This window comes from Pelophylax lessonae (genome assembly GCF_965119305.1).
Source record: "Pelophylax lessonae genome assembly, chromosome: 12".
Lineage (NCBI taxonomy): Eukaryota > Metazoa > Chordata > Amphibia > Anura > Ranidae > Pelophylax > Pelophylax lessonae.
This window is the reverse complement of record NC_138779.1, coordinates 210,603,517-210,620,326: the sequence shown is the minus strand read 5'-3', so window position 1 is coordinate 210,620,326 and position 16,810 is coordinate 210,603,517. Positions and strand designations below refer to the sequence as shown.

At 45.8% G+C, this 16,810-nt stretch overlaps 1 protein-coding gene across 4 annotated transcripts in view; it reads left to right on the top strand.

The window, feature by feature from the left end:
* Positions 1 to 16,810, top strand: part of LOC309568112 (dual specificity tyrosine-phosphorylation-regulated kinase 1B-like) — a 156,646-nt gene that overhangs the window by 115,893 nt on the left and 23,943 nt on the right. For all 4 annotated transcript variants that reach the window (XM_082273712.1, XM_082273711.1, XM_082273710.1 and 1 more), the window contains 5 exons: positions 1,968 to 2,113; positions 5,290 to 5,409; positions 9,725 to 9,913; positions 15,307 to 15,454; positions 15,914 to 16,200. In XM_082273712.1, the coding sequence (XP_082129838.1) occupies positions 2,048 to 2,113; positions 5,290 to 5,409; positions 9,725 to 9,913; positions 15,307 to 15,454; positions 15,914 to 16,200 (810 nt within the window). In that variant the 5' untranslated portion in view covers positions 1,968 to 2,047. The remainder of the gene's footprint in view (positions 1 to 1,967; positions 2,114 to 5,289; positions 5,410 to 9,724; positions 9,914 to 15,306; positions 15,455 to 15,913; positions 16,201 to 16,810) is intronic.

Sequence of the window (16,810 nt, the reverse complement as noted above, 5' to 3'; positions counted from 1 at the left end):
TCACAAAGAAAGCGTTTTTTTTTTCTTTCCCCCCATGAAAATTTTTTTTTTTATTTTTTATTCTCTTCCTGTCATGCCACACAGCCTAAGGCCCCTTTCACATGGGCTGTCAGGTCAGGTCTACCTGTCAGTTTTTCAGACGGGAAACGACAACGAAAAGAAAAAGGGGCGCACCGACCTAGTGCATTACCACTAAAAACATTTATTAAAATATAAAGTATATATTATACTCACAAAACAGGTGTGTATGTACACACATCAACATGATATATACATATGATCTCCGTGGTAGCCAAGGTTACTGCGCGATGCTGGATGGCATGCAGTGTACCGCATGAAACTGTTGTGGCTAAGCTGACGTGTTTCGGAGGTGAGCCCCTTCCTCAGAGCCAAGAATATATACTTTTTAATATTTTAATAAATGTTTATAGTGGTAATGCACTAGGTTGGTGCAGCCCTTTCTTTTTGTTGTCGTTTCCCAGTTGGTTTCGGATTCCCATGATCCTGAGGGGGCAGCAAGACCACAAGTTTTACCCATTCAAGTCCGAAGTATCCCTCTTCCCTCCATCACATTTCACTGGAGCGCAGGAGAATTGTTCTACAATTTGGAGTTTTTCAGGTGGACCTGATCGGACCCTTCAGTCTCCTCTACGGAGTGGCAGATGTCTGCTGACGAAAGCCGCCATCTGATCCTTTCTGCCAAAAACAAGATGGTGGTCCTATTTTCCATCCATCTGGTGGATCGGATGGAAATGGACAGGCAGTCCATTTCCATCCGATTGCCCTACAGTGGAGAGCGGGACTGTGTTAGTGTTTGCTGTGCATAGCGGACTGGACAGGACCTGTCATCCGCCTGCTCAGCTGGGATTAGTGGAGAAGTCCCCGCTGAGTCAGCGGATTCCGCTTAGCGGAGGTGCCCGTATGAAAGGGGCCTAAGGTGGCGTGAGTTATTGGATCACTGGATCTCTTGTCTACCCCTCACCTTGCTGCACTGTCCTTCCCTAGTGAGCCACTGCCCATCACACCATCAAGCCCAAGTACACACGGGTTGAATGCCAGGCAGCATCAGCCTGTTCAATAAAAACTTGCCGCCATTCAGCCTGTTGTATGGCAACTGATCCGACCAGAAGCTGGTCTTTTGGCATGCGTGGGGAAAAAAACTGGCTCCTAAGATTTTAGCTGGCTCCTATATTCCAAGCAAATTTGTCAAACCCTGTGTGTGTGTGTGTGTATAATATATAATATATATATATATATATATATATATATATATATATATATATATAATTTCTCTGCTTGTGCTCAGTCTCTTCTGGCCATGCTTCTCCTGTGGGTCATAGGAGTGCACTTAGTTCTGCACTCCTGTGACCCTTATTCAGTCGATGGCAGGCTAATGTCTGCTGTCAGCTGACGTCACAGAGCCGGTCCAGTCTCTGCAGGAATCCTGACAGTTATGTAGTAATCTCCCCAGATGCCTGGCTGGACACTGGTGCTTAACCTTTCAATGTGCTGCTGAGAGCCTGAGCCAGCCGCTCCCGACCCCTCCACAGCCAGGTGCTTCATTGAGCGCTGGAGGAGCAGAGAGTAATGAATGACAGTGATTTGAGAACTGAGCGATCGGCACGTATGGCGACATTACTGGATCAACCTGTATGGCAACATTATTGGTCTTGCTGCTATTATTGGAATTCGGGTACTTCACATTTGGGAAAAACTACTCTGGATAACTGTAAGCTGAGATATGCAGAAGATACTTTTTAATTAGTTGCTCGTTAATCGTTAAATCTATTTATAGGCTAATAATGGAGTCATTTTCATAGTCTTGAACATAATTCACCTACATTCCTCTCCCATAAAGTATTACAATTTTTATGTGATATATTTATATTGCTCACATGCCATTTTCCACTTGGTGTAACCAGAATTTCTTGATTTATGGGCGCTGATGTTTTATCTTACTCTTTCAGGTGGCAGCAGTACAGGATGCAAGTCCTCCTCCTCTGTGTGTCTGGCTGCCCCTTTTGCCTTTGTCCCCACTGAGGCAAGCATGTCGAGCCAGCACAGCCACGCTCCTTTCTCCGGCCTCCAATCATCAATGGCTGATCATCAGCAGGTAACCCTCACTCACATACCTAAACTTTCATTGCTCTTTCCTTGTTTGTTTATAATAAAGATATATATTCATATTTTAGGGGGCCTTGCACACAAGCTAATTGTTCTGTAGAAAGTTTATGCTCCCCGTGGCGTGCATCAAAACCCTCCCCTGAAGAGTGTTCTGTCTTTTTAGAGGTGAGGTGGTAAGAAGGTGATGTCGCATCTTCTCGCTGCCTGTTTTAACCCCATTTTTGTCGAACAAATGTGCTGCAACCATATATGCATTGCATGTGGTTACTGGACGTTTGCATCGTTTCCCAATTCCGTTACTGGACGTTTGCAGCGCTTCCCAATTCACTAGAAAGGGCTCCATTGGATGATTGCAACAGGGTGGATAGTTTTTTCCGCAGGCACGAAGCAAAGCATCACGATTGCGGCATGTTAAAACTAGTGATTGACCGATTTTTCCTTGCCGATTCCGATATTTTGGCCAATGCATATCGGTATCGGCCGATATTTTCGTACACTTAAAAAATTTTTTTTTTTATTTGACAGGTACTCTTGTGGAGGGATCTGGGGGTCTAAAAGACCCCAAACCCTCCTCTGCACATAAAGTATTCAAAACGCCAAGTTTGGCTGTATTGAATGCTGTCATTATTTTGAATCTGGTGCCAGTACCCGGAAGTGATGTCATGACATCACTTCCGGGTTTTTGCATGGAGACCCGATCAGAGCTGAATGCGACTTTGTTTGGGTCTTTGGCGGCCGTGCAGGCTGGTTGCTCGGGTCTCCCGGTGGGACGGGAGACCCGGGCGAGCTGCGGGAGGGGAGGGGGGGACGGGACGTCCCCTCCCGCTCCTTGTAATGACAGCCAAGCGGCTTCTCAGCCATTACAAGACAGCCGACCGTCGGCTATGGACGCCGGTACTGGGGTGAGGCCTCTAGCTGCAGGCTTCACTCCGGTACAGCACTTTCCGAAGGATCGGTGATATCGGCCACCTTGTGCAGATCGGCCCTCAATATGTCAGCTTTGCTGATAATCGGCCGATCTCTAGTTAAAACCCATGTCCTGTAGTGCACCAGGAAAACGGGAAGTGTTCAGGTCTATGTGCATTTCATCATTATCAGGTAGGCCTGGTCACACTAATGCAGGGCGGGAATTGCACCTGTTCCCGCAGCCAAAATGCGCTGCGGTTTAAAAATACACGGGGCTGCCATTCATTTTTAATGAATCTAAAAACACAGGTGCAGGTGACGGAACGGCGGTGGAAAAGCACCATGCGATTTCCCGGCCGCTACATTTTCTGAATGGCGCAGGAACCTTTTTCATGCACGAAACGCAGACACAACCCATTCAAATGAATGCACAAACACGGTTCGCAGACCCACGATAATGTGAACAATGCCTTATTTGTGTACACTTATAGCTAGGGAAGTAAATGAAGGATCAAACTCCTAGGAATTTTCAATATCTCAGTTTTGCAATACAGATGTTGATTTAGACCACTGTTTGCCAACGTGAGGAGTAGCTCATGGCTAATGTCATTTGCAGATCAGCCTTGTGTTTAATTATACAACAGGCTGATAAAAAAAAAATATATATTTTTTTACTTTCTGCCATTAAAACATTCCCAATAAAAAAAAAAAAAAAAAAAAAAAACATTTAGGCCTCTTTCACACGGTCCGTAGGCGGATCCGTGTTGCTCAGCGGGGATCGATCCGTGATCCCCGCTGAGCCGCCGGATGACAGCTCCGTCTCCGCTTGCAGAGCGGAGAGGGAGGTGTCTTAGCCCCTGCTGCCCTCTATGGGGGATCGGATGAGAGCGGACCGCCTGTCCGCTCTCATCCCATCCGATCACTGAACGGATGGAAAAATAGGGTTTCCATCCGTCCAGATTTCACGGACAGGATCGGACACGGATGGCTCAGATCCGCCTAAAAAACTGACAGGTGGATCTGATTGGATCGCCCGTGCGAAAGGACCCTTACAAATTAAATTTCTTCATCATTTCATAATATGTATACTACTACATATTTTTGGTAAAAAATCCTAATAAGTGTATTTTGATGTGTTTATTGATTGGTTTGCGCAAAAGTTATCGCGTCTACAAACATAGTGGAAACATTTTTTATTTATTATTTTTATTTTTTTTAATAGTAATGGCGATCAGAGATTTTAAGTGGGACTGTGACATTGCTGCAGGCAGATCGGACACTTAAGTGATGCTTTTGGGGGGACCAGTGAGGGTACAGTAACAGTGCAAATTTTTAGCACTGATTACTGTAGTAATGACACTGGCAGGGAAGGGGTTAACACCAGGGTTGATCAAAGGGTTAAGTGTGTCCCTAGGGAGTGCTTTCTAACACAGTGGGGGATGGACATGCTGGATGAACACACAGACCTGTGTTTCTAAATAGGAGCAACACAGGATCCCTGTGTTCATCACTGACAGAACAGCAGTCTGCCATGTTTACATTGTCAGACCGCCGTTTTGTCTCCATGGGGAGCGGTCGTGGGTGCCTGGCGAACATTGCGTCCGCCGGACCCGCTGATTGGCTCCCTCTGTGGCCAATCGGCACGCGTGCGCCCCCACTAGCTGTCTCACGAAACGACCTACAGGTACATAATTTCGCTGGACAGAGCCAACCTGACACAGTAAAAGTACGGTGGCTGGTCGGCAAGTGGTTAAATGCTGCCTCTAGTGTTCTTCATTGCACTGTAAACATTTTAAATTGCAAGGTAAATACCCTTTTCCATATTATTCTTTGCCTTAACATCTCTACAATGTGCTGTATAGTCTGTAATGAGGTCCAACAAGTAAAGCTGAATCACAGGGAACAGTGACATCATCTGCTGGCTTCCAATGCTCTGGGCATTGTCGGTAGAGGACAGAGTTCCCTCCTATTAGCCGCTTGTTTACACAGGGTACCCAAAGCTTTGCGTTGATTTGACCACAATGAACATTATTTACTTTGCAATAACTGCCTAAATGTGAGCAGGGCAATGGGGAGTGCTGGGGAGGCAGTATTTAAAAGGTAGGATATTGAATAGTCTAATCTTTAAAACACTCAGTAAGCTGGTCTTGGAGGAGGATGGCATCAGCAGAAAGAGAGGCCTACTAAACGTAGTCTTTTTCTTCAGGAATTATGAAATCTGTTTTATTTTATGTTCACTGTTGTCTGTCTCTTTCTCAGGTCCTGCCAGACATGACAATTTTACAACGGCGGATTCCATTAACCTTCCGAGATTCAGCAGCTGCACCTCTACGGAAGCTTTCAGTGGACTTGATAAAGACTTACAAGCACATTAATGAGGTAAGTTTAGTTGATTTGTTATAAAATGAAGGTATGTGAATCTGGTTTATAATAGCCCCCTCTGTGGTTCTTTTTGTTTTCACTCACCTATATTGGTTTTTCTGTCCTAAAAATCTGCACCTCATTTCCATTAATTAACCTGCGCACTGCGCACTCAAGATCCACATGCTGGGGAAGGTTGGGAAGCAGAAAAGTTTCCTTGAAGTTTTTCAGACTGGGTTTTCACATTGACAAGTTTTTTTTTTTAATATGGTTTCCATATGTGTGGCAAATTTTATATGAAGGAACTTCAGGTTTAAAAATACCCATGCAGTGCCTTCTGGGGAATAGTCCTGCATTATCCTTCTTTTCCCTTTTCACAATTTCGACCGTATGCAACTTTGCATAGTTACATGGGGGGGAGATTTACTAAAACGTGCATTCAGACTCTGGTGTGCATGGTAGCCAATCAGTTCAATTAAGCTTGAAGAGTAAAACCTGGAAACTGATTGGTTTCTAGGTGCACAGCTGCACAAGATTTTGCACATTCCAGTTTTAATAAATAACCCCCTGATCTTAAAGGTATAAAGGCAAAATGTGCATTTAAAGTTAAAGTAACCGAATGGGTGTGCTCACTCAGAATGCAATTTTCTTTGCCTGGCGAATCCCTGATTCTTCGAGTGTGTTTATTGGCCTTGCTGTTTGTCCATGGGTGTCGGATCTCTCATTCTGAATAATGAAAGATGATGAATCTGGCAGGTAGTGGCCACAGTGATAACGGTGTGTGCATACGGACATGTTTGCTGAGGTTTTCCAACAGGCAGAATTGATTAGCACTTTTAATGAGCTTCATGGCTCTGTTGCAAGTGGTGGTCAGTGAGCGTTTTGTTACAGAAGAATTCCAGGCATGGTATATTTTTTTTCATAGTAAAGTTGGTCCTGCTAGGACCAAAGTAACTATGCAATTTACCATACCTGGCTGATGCCCCTGAAAGCTGGAAATCACTGAAGTAGACACCACTCCACTACTCCAGGTATCTCCACTTCTGCGTCCCTTGCTGAGGGGCTGGCCTGATACATTCTGAACACAAGAGGTTGTCGCTTAGCATGGGCGCCATTCAGAGAATGCTTTGCATTTTTGAATGAATTCAAAGTGTTTTGTTTGATTGGACAAGGTGGACAGTGTGACGTCACCAACCCACCTCATCCAATTAGAGCACGCTTTTCTGTCAGTCAGAAAATGCAAGGTGTTCTCTAAATGATGCCTGTGTCAAGCTTCCAATCTCCTGTATTCACAGTGCATCAGGCTGGCTGTTAAGCAGGAGACCCATGAACAATTTAGGATCACTGGAGTAGCAGTGTCTACAACAGTGATTCCAGGCTTGTTGGCCTGTTATGGTATCCAGTGATGGTGAACCTTGGCATCCCAGATATTTTGGAACTACATTTCCCATGGTGCTCATGGACTCTGCAGTGTAGGTGAGCAGCATGGGAAATGTAGTTCTAAAACATCTGGGGTGCCAAGTTTTGTCATCACATACGTTGCTTTATTGGTCCAACCTGGACCAGTGTAACTATGTAAACATACCATGTCTGGTAGTGATGCACTGAAATTTCGTCGGCTGAAAATTCGGTTTTTAGTGTTGTGCCGAAAGAAAAAAGGGTGCCGATAATGGCTGGCCAAAAACACCCCCGATTTTACTGTGCTTATGGTGTGTTTTTCATAGGTCATGTGACTCAAAAAATGCATGAAAAAGGCAACATGGGTGCATTTTTAATGCGTTGTTGCTGTGTTTTCAGTGCGTTTCAATTGGGAAGTGCATTTTTTTTTGAACTGACCATATATGCATCAAGCAGGATTTTGAATACAGCTTCAAAAGGTGCTGATCATGGCCGACAATATATATATTTTTTTTTTTTTTAACGTCAATTTCGGTTTCTGCCAAGTGCATCCTGAATTTTCGGTGCCCCTCTAATGTCTGGAATTCATTTGGGTTGGCTTGGGTGAACCAAGCAAACAAGCTGCAGATTTGTTTAGTGACATCATAGGTATGTACCTTCTACCTATTGTAAGCCACTAATGATGCACATTATCAGGAAAATTGAATCCATTCTGTGCTCCTTTGCTTTGAATAATTCCCCTTTTTCTATCTAGTTTGTGGTCATTTACTGTTACTATGTTGGAAGTTAAACATTACTTCTGTTTTTTTTTTCCCCTTTTCCAATTGTGTTCTGTTTAAATATTAAACTCTGCAGATGGTGCAATCAAATAGAGGAAGGCAGGGTTGGTTAAATTCAACTTAAATGCCTGTTAGCCCAATCTAATAGCCAGCAATCCATCTTAAAATCTGTTATTTAGCAAAACACCTGTGTGATAATGCTCTAATAAAAACAGCCATTTCCCAAACTCGTGTACCACATGTTGTTTCTGGGAAAGTGCCTCGAATAGTTTTATTTGCTGGCCCAGGATTAAAGCACAACTAAAGGTTGTTTATGCCTGCCACTATTCGTCTTAGCACCATTGTACAGTAATCACATTTATTTGTGCCCAATAACCTTTCCTACCTAAATCAAAAGAATTGCTCTCCATTACTGTTAATACATGCTCCTACAACTCAAATCCATAGGGCATGGTGGGAGAGTTTGTGGTTTTAAGGCCGGTTTACACTGGAATGGGCACGTTCCCATGCGGTCCCTCATGTTGTAGTTTTTATAGCCTATTCATTTGAATGGGCTGCAAAACGCACTGGAACATGTAAGAAGTAGTGCAAGCACCATCGCAAATTGAACTGCACCAGTCTGCATGGTACCTGTTGCAATGAGTTGGCACCCGCACGTCTAACTTTAACCACTTAAGCCCCGGAAGATTTTACCCCCTTCCTGATCAGGGCCTATTTTGCGATTCGGCACTGCGTGACTTTAACGGACAATTGCGCGGTCGTGCGACGCTGTACCTAAACGTATTTGACGCCCTTTTTTTCCCACAAACAGAGCTTTCTTTTGGTGGTATTTGATCACCTGTGCGATTTTTTTTGATCACGCGCTATAAACAAAAAAAGAGCGTAAATTTTGCAAAAATAATATTTTTCACATTTTTTTTATATGAAATTCCCCCAAAAAAAAAATATGTAAAAATCAAAATTTTTTAACATTTTCGGCCAATTTGTTTAATGCTTCATATATTTGGTAAAAAAAATAGCAAAAAGCGCATTTTGATTGGTTTGCGCAAAAGTTATCGCGTTTACTGACAAAGGGAAAGATTTTTGTCATTTTTGTTTGTTGTTTTTTTTAACGCGTAATGGCGGCGATCTGCGATTATTTTTGCAGTACTGCGACATTGCGGCGGACAGATCGAACCCTTGACTGACATTTCTGACACTTTTTGGGTTACCAGTGACATTACTGCAGTAATCAGTGCTATTACTACAGTAATCAATGCTATACATATGCACTGTTACTGTAAAATGACACTGGCAGTGAAGGGGTCAACTTTTTTTGAGAGGGAGGGGTGGTGTGTGTCCCTAGGGGCGTGATTCTAACTGTGATTGGCTGTGGCTTGAGGTGTAGGAACAGTGATCAACGGTCCTACATAGTAGAACCGTATAATCACTATTCCTACACAGGGGAGAATGACAGGCGGCTTGTTTACATCAGCCGCCTGCCTTTATCCCTCTGCACCGACGATCGCCGAGTGACCGGCGGACATCGGGTCCGTCGGTCACGCGTATGGGAGCGGGAGCGCGCCTCCGGTGGCGCGCGCTCGCTCCCTAGACCCTCACATGCTAGCGACGGCCGGCAAGCGGTTAACTGTGAATTTGGTGGTGACTACTGGATTTGTTTCTTGTGCATGTTGATTAACCTACAACTGACTAAAAAATAATTAATGCACCTGAAATTAATATATATAATGCTTACCTATAGGTAGTGTAAATATCTCCTAAACATGCACCGTTTAGGAGATATTTACTGAGCTAGCAGCCAGTTAAGTCACTGGTGCATGTGCTCTGAAGGGTACAACCACCCATGCCGGTTCTTCAGGGGCAGTGTGCCATGACTAAGGGCTCCCGCACGCCTGCGCGGGAGGGACGTCAAAACAGCTCCGGCCAGTCAGAACCCGCAAGGAAGACCTGGTAGAGATGAACGCTGCCTTTAGCAAACGCATCGCTGGAATGCTTTCTTTTCAGGTAAGTGATAACATAATCTGCTAGTATGCAATGCATACTGGAACATTATGTCTTTACCCTGCAGGTAAGGGAAAAAAAAGTGCAGCGGTTTACAACCGCTTTAATGCCTCTGAAGATGGCTAACTTTTAATACTTAATATGTTACTTTCCAGGTTTATTATGCTAAGAAGAAGCGCCGTGCCCAACAAGTGCCACCTGAAGACTCTAGCACGAAGAAAGAAAGGAAAGTGTTCAATGATGGATTTGATGACGATAATTACGATTACATAGTGAAAAATGGGGAAAAGTGGATGGACAGATATGAAATAGATTCACTGATTGGGAAAGGATCGTTTGGACAGGTATGATGTGATAAGTCACAAATGTTTTTAAACTGTTGTAAGATAGAATATGTATCTCTATACACATACAGTATCTCACAAAAGTGGGTACACCCCTCACATTTTTGTAAATATTTTATTCTATCTTTTCACATGACACAAATGACACTTTGCTACAATGTAAAGTAGTGAGTGTACAGCTTGTATAACAGTGTACATTTGCTGTCCCCTCAAAATAACTCAACACACAGCCATTAATGTCTAAACTGCTGGCAACAAAAGTGAGTACACCCCTAAGTGAAAATGTCCAAATTGGGCCCAAAGTGTCAATATTTTGTGTGGCCACCATTATTTCTCTTTTGTTCATTGACGAACACAGCTCTTAATCTTCTTAACCATTGGGTTATACTGTCCCCTACAGGAGTAGGACACTAGGCAGAAAAAAAGTCTGGCTACGCCTATGGGCAGTCCCAGGGGGTATACTCCCGCTCTCTGCTATAGGTACTATGTGTTTTTTTTTTTTTTTTCCTGCCTAGTTAGGAGTAAGGACCTAGTTCCTTACTGGGATCTCTGGTCCTGGCAATTTCTTTTTTCTCCTGGATTTTTTTCCTGTGAGATCTACAATCAGCTGCCAGACTAGGTGACAGGCTGGATAATCTAGATCCAGTGGTCACCCCAGTCCGGCCAGCGTGCGCAGACCTCAGCTCTGCGCTAGGTCCGCCGCGCCATAGCCCCACCGGATGTGGGCTGTCTTGTGAGTTAAACGCCTCGCTAGGTCGCAGACGACTGGTCTCGGCCTGAGTCGGAGCGTTCCTCCTAGCCAACAGCCCCCCCATTTCGATGGAGAGGTTCTGTTTGGACCAGTGCCTCCCTAGTTCCTGGTATGGTAACTGTCCTGTCCCACCTCTTCCCCTGGGGTGTTTTGGGGTGAGCGTTTGCCCCTCCATGGGAGGACGGACCCACCCCTGGGTTTCCCTCCTTCCCATTAGGCACCCCCATCATCAGTCTGGTGGACCCGGTGGGCACTCTCGCTCCCCTCCACTGACGCTGGGGCTGTGGGGTGGCCTGGTCCACCTCCTAGGGTGGGGGCAGGGGGCTGTGCTGGTCATGGGGGCGTGCTGCTTGTGATCGGCTGTGGGGGGGCTGTACCTGGTGGAGACTCCTGCCAGCCCCCCCCCCCTTCCTCCCTGTGCCTTTTCTGAAGCCTAGGGATCCCTCCTGGGAGCCTTGTGGGGCCGCCATTTTCTTGTAGCCTGTGTGCTTAATGCTCGGCGGCCATATTTGTGTAGTCTGGCAGCCATTTTTCAGTGGTTTCCCATTGAAAATAGCAGCGGCCATGACAGTTGAACCCTCTGGGCTGCAATTTCGGCGGTGGGAGCCGGTGCTGAATCTCATTTCTGCCCCTGGTGGAGGGGCCTCATCTGTCTCATCAGATCCTGAATCAAATGTGGCTGTTGTGGACGTGGATCACCCTGCCGGGTCTGCGACCATGCGCCCTGAATCCTCAGATAGTGAGCAGGATTCCTCCACTTCTGCAACCTCCTACGAAAAGGAGCTGGTGGACGCACTGATTGTATCTGTGCGTGAGACCTTAAAGTTGGAGGACGCAACTGAAGCTGCGGCGAAGGCGCAGGTTCTCTTTGGCAGTCATAAGCCTTCCAGAACGGAAAAGGTGTTCCCTTTCCCCTCCAATTTTGACAGAATTATCATTAAATAGTGGGCACAACCAAAGTGTCCCCTTGGGGTCCCTAAGCGATTTTTGCTAGGCGATACCCCTATGAGGAGTCCCTTCTTAAGATGTGGACTGTTCCAGTGGTGGTGGACCCTCCGGTTCCCAGATTAAACAAGGCAAAACTTTGGTTGAAGAGTCCACAGCCTTTAATGACCCGGCTGACAGGAAGGCGGAGGCTGTGGCCCGCAATATGTACACCCTGGCTGGTTCTGCACTGAGGCCAATATTCACTATTGCCCTGGTGTCGCAGACTGACCGAATGGGTTTGGCTTTTGTGCCGTGACCTGGAGGGGGAGTTGTTCCTCCCCTGCCTTTGTTGAGCTGGCGAACCAGCTGGTCCAGGGGCTGCAGTTTCTGTGATGTCTCTTTGGATGCGGCTCCCCTAGTGGCTCTGCTCTGTTCTGTTTCGGCAGTGGTTCTTCAGCGCGTCTTTTGGCTCAAGTGCTGGTCTGTGGATCTGACTTCTAAGAAGGCCTTGACTGATCTTCCCTTTCAAGGAGATCGCCTGCTTGGTGCCACCCTAGAGGACATCATTAAAGGACTCACAGGTGGGTTGAGTACCTTTTTATTCCGCAGGCTACTAAGGGCAAGGACCCTCATCGTAAAAGTGGGCTTCCCTCCTCGGCTCCTAAGAAGTTTTTTCGTCCCTCAGGGTCAACTGACGAGGGACCCGAACACTTCTGGAGGATCCGAGCGAACTTGGTCAGGCAAGTTAAGAGCGGGCTTCTCCAGACCCGTGGACAAGGCCCCTTCAACATGAAGGTGCACCCTCATCCGTATCTGGGGTGGGGGGGGGGGGGGGGCGTCTTCGCTGGTTCCTGGACTCGTGGACTCCTCTGGTACAAGTTAGGTGGGTCCACGAGGTAATTCGGTCTGGCTACAAGATCAAATTTTGTTCTTACCGGAGGTAAGTTTCTTCCTTCCAACGTGCTACTGTTCCGGTCCGCTTACAGGCTCTTTTTGAGGTGGCTCAAGACCTTTTTCTTTAAGGGTGTTGCTCCCTGTTGCGACTTCGGAACGTTTTCAGGGGTTTTACTCAAGCCTGTTTAGTCTTCAGGAAGGAAAGCAAGGTGCATCCAATTCTGGACCTCAAGTCGCTGAACTGCTTTGTGGGGCTGCAGAAGTTCAGAATGGAGTCTGCTCACACAGTAGGGGGTTTCCCTGCATTAGGGGGATTTTTCTTGCCTCCCATCGACATCAAGCACGCTTACCTTCACATTCCAGTATGTGTCGGTCTCCGGCGATTCCTCTGCTTTACCGTGTGAGAGGAGCATCATTCGTTTGTGGCGTTACCCTTGCTTCGTCTTGCTTCAGCTCCTTGGGTCTTCACAAAAGTGTTTGTCCTGGTGCTAGCACTGTTACGCCAATGGGGGATTGCTGTACTGGGCTACTTGGACGACCTCCTTCTGCGAGCAGAGTCTCCTTCTGCTCTGGTGGAAAACCTGGAAATTACCATACAAGCTTGAGGGTGTTTGGCTGGATTCTGAATTGTCAGAAGTCTGCTCTGGTTCCGTCCACAAAGCTGGACTATCTGGGCCTTAGCCAGAGTGCTCCTTCCTCTGGACAATGTCCAGAAACTGCAGGCTGTAATTCATCTCCTGCTGTCCAGCAGGTGGTAATCCCTCCGGACTTGCATGAGGTTGTTGGGCCTGATGGTGTCTACCTTCGAGGCGGTTCTGTTTGCACAGTTTCATTGGAGGTCTGCAAGGGAGATTCTGGCCAAACGGGACAAGAATTCGCAGTCTCTGGATGATCAGATCCGGCTGAGGCGGAGAATGAAAGAGTCCCTGATAATGGGGGCTTTGTGCTTCGGCTTGGCAAATCCTTCCTCCCCTTGTATTGGACAGTGGTCACTACGGATGCCAGCCTGCCCGGCTGGGAAGGCGTCCTCTGCAAAATTTTGGTTGTCTCTGACTTTCATTTGAATGAAGATGTGTTGCCTTCCCTGTGTCCCAGGCCAAAACATCCGAAGGAAACTGCTTTGCATGCCTTGGATGTGGCCCGTTCGATTAGGGTGTACCTTGCAGCTCCGAAGTCTTTTAGGAAATCGGACTCCCTATTTGTGCTTAGGGATGGGCCTCGGAAAGGGTTGTCCTCTTCCTCTGCGACCATTTCCAGATGGATCAGAAAGATGGTGATTCAGGCCCTATTCCATCAAGGTTCAGGTTCCTCCTTTCCCTGTCGAGGTGCACTCTACTCGGGCGCTCAGTGCCTCCTGAGTGTTCAGTCATCAGGCTTCAGTGACGAAGGTTTGAAAGGCAGGCACCTGGTCGTTGGTGCACACTTTCACAAAGTTCTATAAAGTGGATGAGGTGGTATCTGTGGATGCTTCCTTTGGCCGCAAGGCTTTGCAGGCTGCTTGTTTAGAGGACCTGGTCCTCTTTGAGGTTGTATTTTGTTTCGGGGGAGCTCTAGTTGTTTTGGTTGAGCTCCTGTTTATCTGGTTGGCAATAGTTAATCTTGGGAAATTCTTTTTCACTGTTCCCACCCCCTCATGTTTAACACTGCTTTGACACTTCCCAATGGTTAAGAAGATCAGGAGCTGTGTCAGTCAATGAACGGAAGAGAAATTTGATTTTTGACTTACTGGCTCCGGCTGACCAGTCCGAAAAAATCCTGGAGTGATGGTCCTAGTGGGAATGTGCGTTTGGGCCGGCTGGCATGGCCCTTGCATGGAAGTGTGCGCTATAGTATGCCCTTATGAAGGAGGCCTGAGAGTCTGTGTCAATGGCTTAAGTAGGGGCCAATTTTGAGGTCATTCAGAACTAGGGCTGCACGATATTGTGAAAAAAAGAACATTGCGATATTTAGTTTTCAACTATATATATATATATATATATATATATATATATATATATTGCGATATTTCTCTGGGTGGAATGCAGAAGACAGGATTAGGCAGAGTCGGGACTCAGTTGTGGTAGGAGGTAGAAAAACACAACCCGACATGAAATCTGTCCCACACGTTCCCTCTGCCACCCTGGAGCTAGTTCTCTTGACGGAGCGGTGAGCGCGGCACAGCGAACCAATCACGTGAGTAGCGGCACAGGGAACCAATCACGTGAGTAGCGGCACAGGGAACCAATCAAATGTGCAGGCACGCATGATTGGTTAGCTGTGCAGCTGCTCACGGCGCGCTGATCACCGCTGAACGTGTGGGACGGCTGCCAGCACTGTGTGTCCTCCTCCTCCCCCCCCCCCCCCCGAGTCCCGACTTCTCCCTGCCTAATGGTAAATATCGTGTCTTCGGCGATATGAATATCGCCCACAGAACGATAGTCGATATATCGACTATCATTCAGCCCTATTCAGAACTCACCACCCGGAACATTTGACCTGCAGTTGACTACCTCCTGACCTCAAGTTTATCACCTTCAAAACTTTTTCTTTATTCTCATCAACTTGTATAGAAATGCAAAACGCGTTCGATATATAACAAAATCACATTATTACAGGCCCTAAAGCTCATTTTCTCTCTTAGCATAAAAAGCCACCACCATATCCGACCTCCTGCTACTAATAACTGGCACATTATCTTTCTTATGTTATTGTTGATGCCTTTTACAGCCCCTGATAATTTATTGGCTGTATTAACAGTGTAATTTTAAACAGCATTGTTCTGTAGGTTTCTCAGAATGTTGCGTTGTCTCTAACAAGTTGTTTATTTTGTATAATCTCCTAGGTGGTGAAGGCGTATGATCACCATGATCAAGAATGGGTAGCCATTAAAATCATCAAAAATAAGAAAGCATTTTTGAACCAGGCCCAAATAGAGCTGAGACTTCTTGAGCTTATGAACAAGCATGACACGGAAATGAAGTATTATATTGGTGAGTATTGAACCTGGCAGAGTTTAGTTTTGGAGAGGCAGCTTAGAAACCCCTTTTATTCCACCTATCATTTCAAGAAATCGCTTTCGTTTTTTTAAGTATTTTTTTGTTCTATAAATAAGGGTTTCATTGAAAGTTTGACTGGGCAGAGTTTCTAACCACTCTATCCAAAACTAAAGCAAAACCGAATTTGCATAGAAATTCATTTTAATTTGGAAGATCTGAGGGGTTATTATATATATATATTGATACACACACACACACACACAATGTTGCATTGTATCGTGTCTGGTTCCCAGTCAGCATAACAAGGTCTCAGGGCCTCAGCATGTCCATTGTGTTTGTGTGAAGATTTTCAGTGATAATTTTTGTTGTTTCAAAACCTTTTATTTGCTTAATCAGATGCAGTATACCTAAGTCCTGGACAGGCTGTAATTGTTTTTTTCTTTTTTCTTACAGTGCATTTAAAGCGGCACTTTATGTTTCGGAACCATCTCTGTCTGGTGTTTGAACTGCTGTCCTACAATTTGTATGACCTTTTAAGAAACACAAACTTTCGCGGCGTTTCCCTGAACCTAACCCGCAAGTTTGCTCAGCAGCTGTGCACGGCTCTCTTGTTCTTGGCCACTCCCGAGCTCAGTATAATTCATTGTGACCTAAAACCGGAAAACATTCTCCTGTGTAACCCAAAGCGCAGTGCCATCAAGATTGTGGACTTTGGCAGCTCCTGTCAACTTGGGCAAAGGGTACGTTCATCCTAGGATCTGCAGTTTTCCATACAAGTCTGGTGATACCATGTAAAAAAGGCTATGCCATAGTTTTGTGTTTTTTTTTGCTTTGCTTTTTTGGGGGGAGGGGTGATGATTTGGGATTTTTCTTCTTTGCCTTCCGACTTATTGAAGCAGATCAATTTCTGCTAACTGATACCTGGTATTGAAAACCTAGCATATCAAGGCACCTTTAATGTTTTTTTGGAATTTTTTTTTTTTTAAATTACTGCTAGAGGGGCGCATCCCTGCCATTCCTACCTCTTACCTGATTGTTGCAAGGAAGTTGGACTGCAGGATGTCAGAAGTCCAGCAAGTGAGCTCCGGTTTGACACCTTTCTTCACTGATGGAAGAGAAAGCTGGAAGTCTTTGAGCCTGTTTTGTGTACACCTTATAAAAAAAACCCCTGGTGCTGGTGAAAGAAATAATCTCACCCAGTGTAATCTGTGGATTGGTGCACCTCTGCAGTTCACCAATCTGCCTTCAGCTTTGAGTTTTTCTGCCTCCGCTTGCAACACCAATAAAGTAGGGCTTTAAATTGCAGCCTGGTTGCTTATTAGGCAAACTTCAGTATGAGAAGCAGGGTGG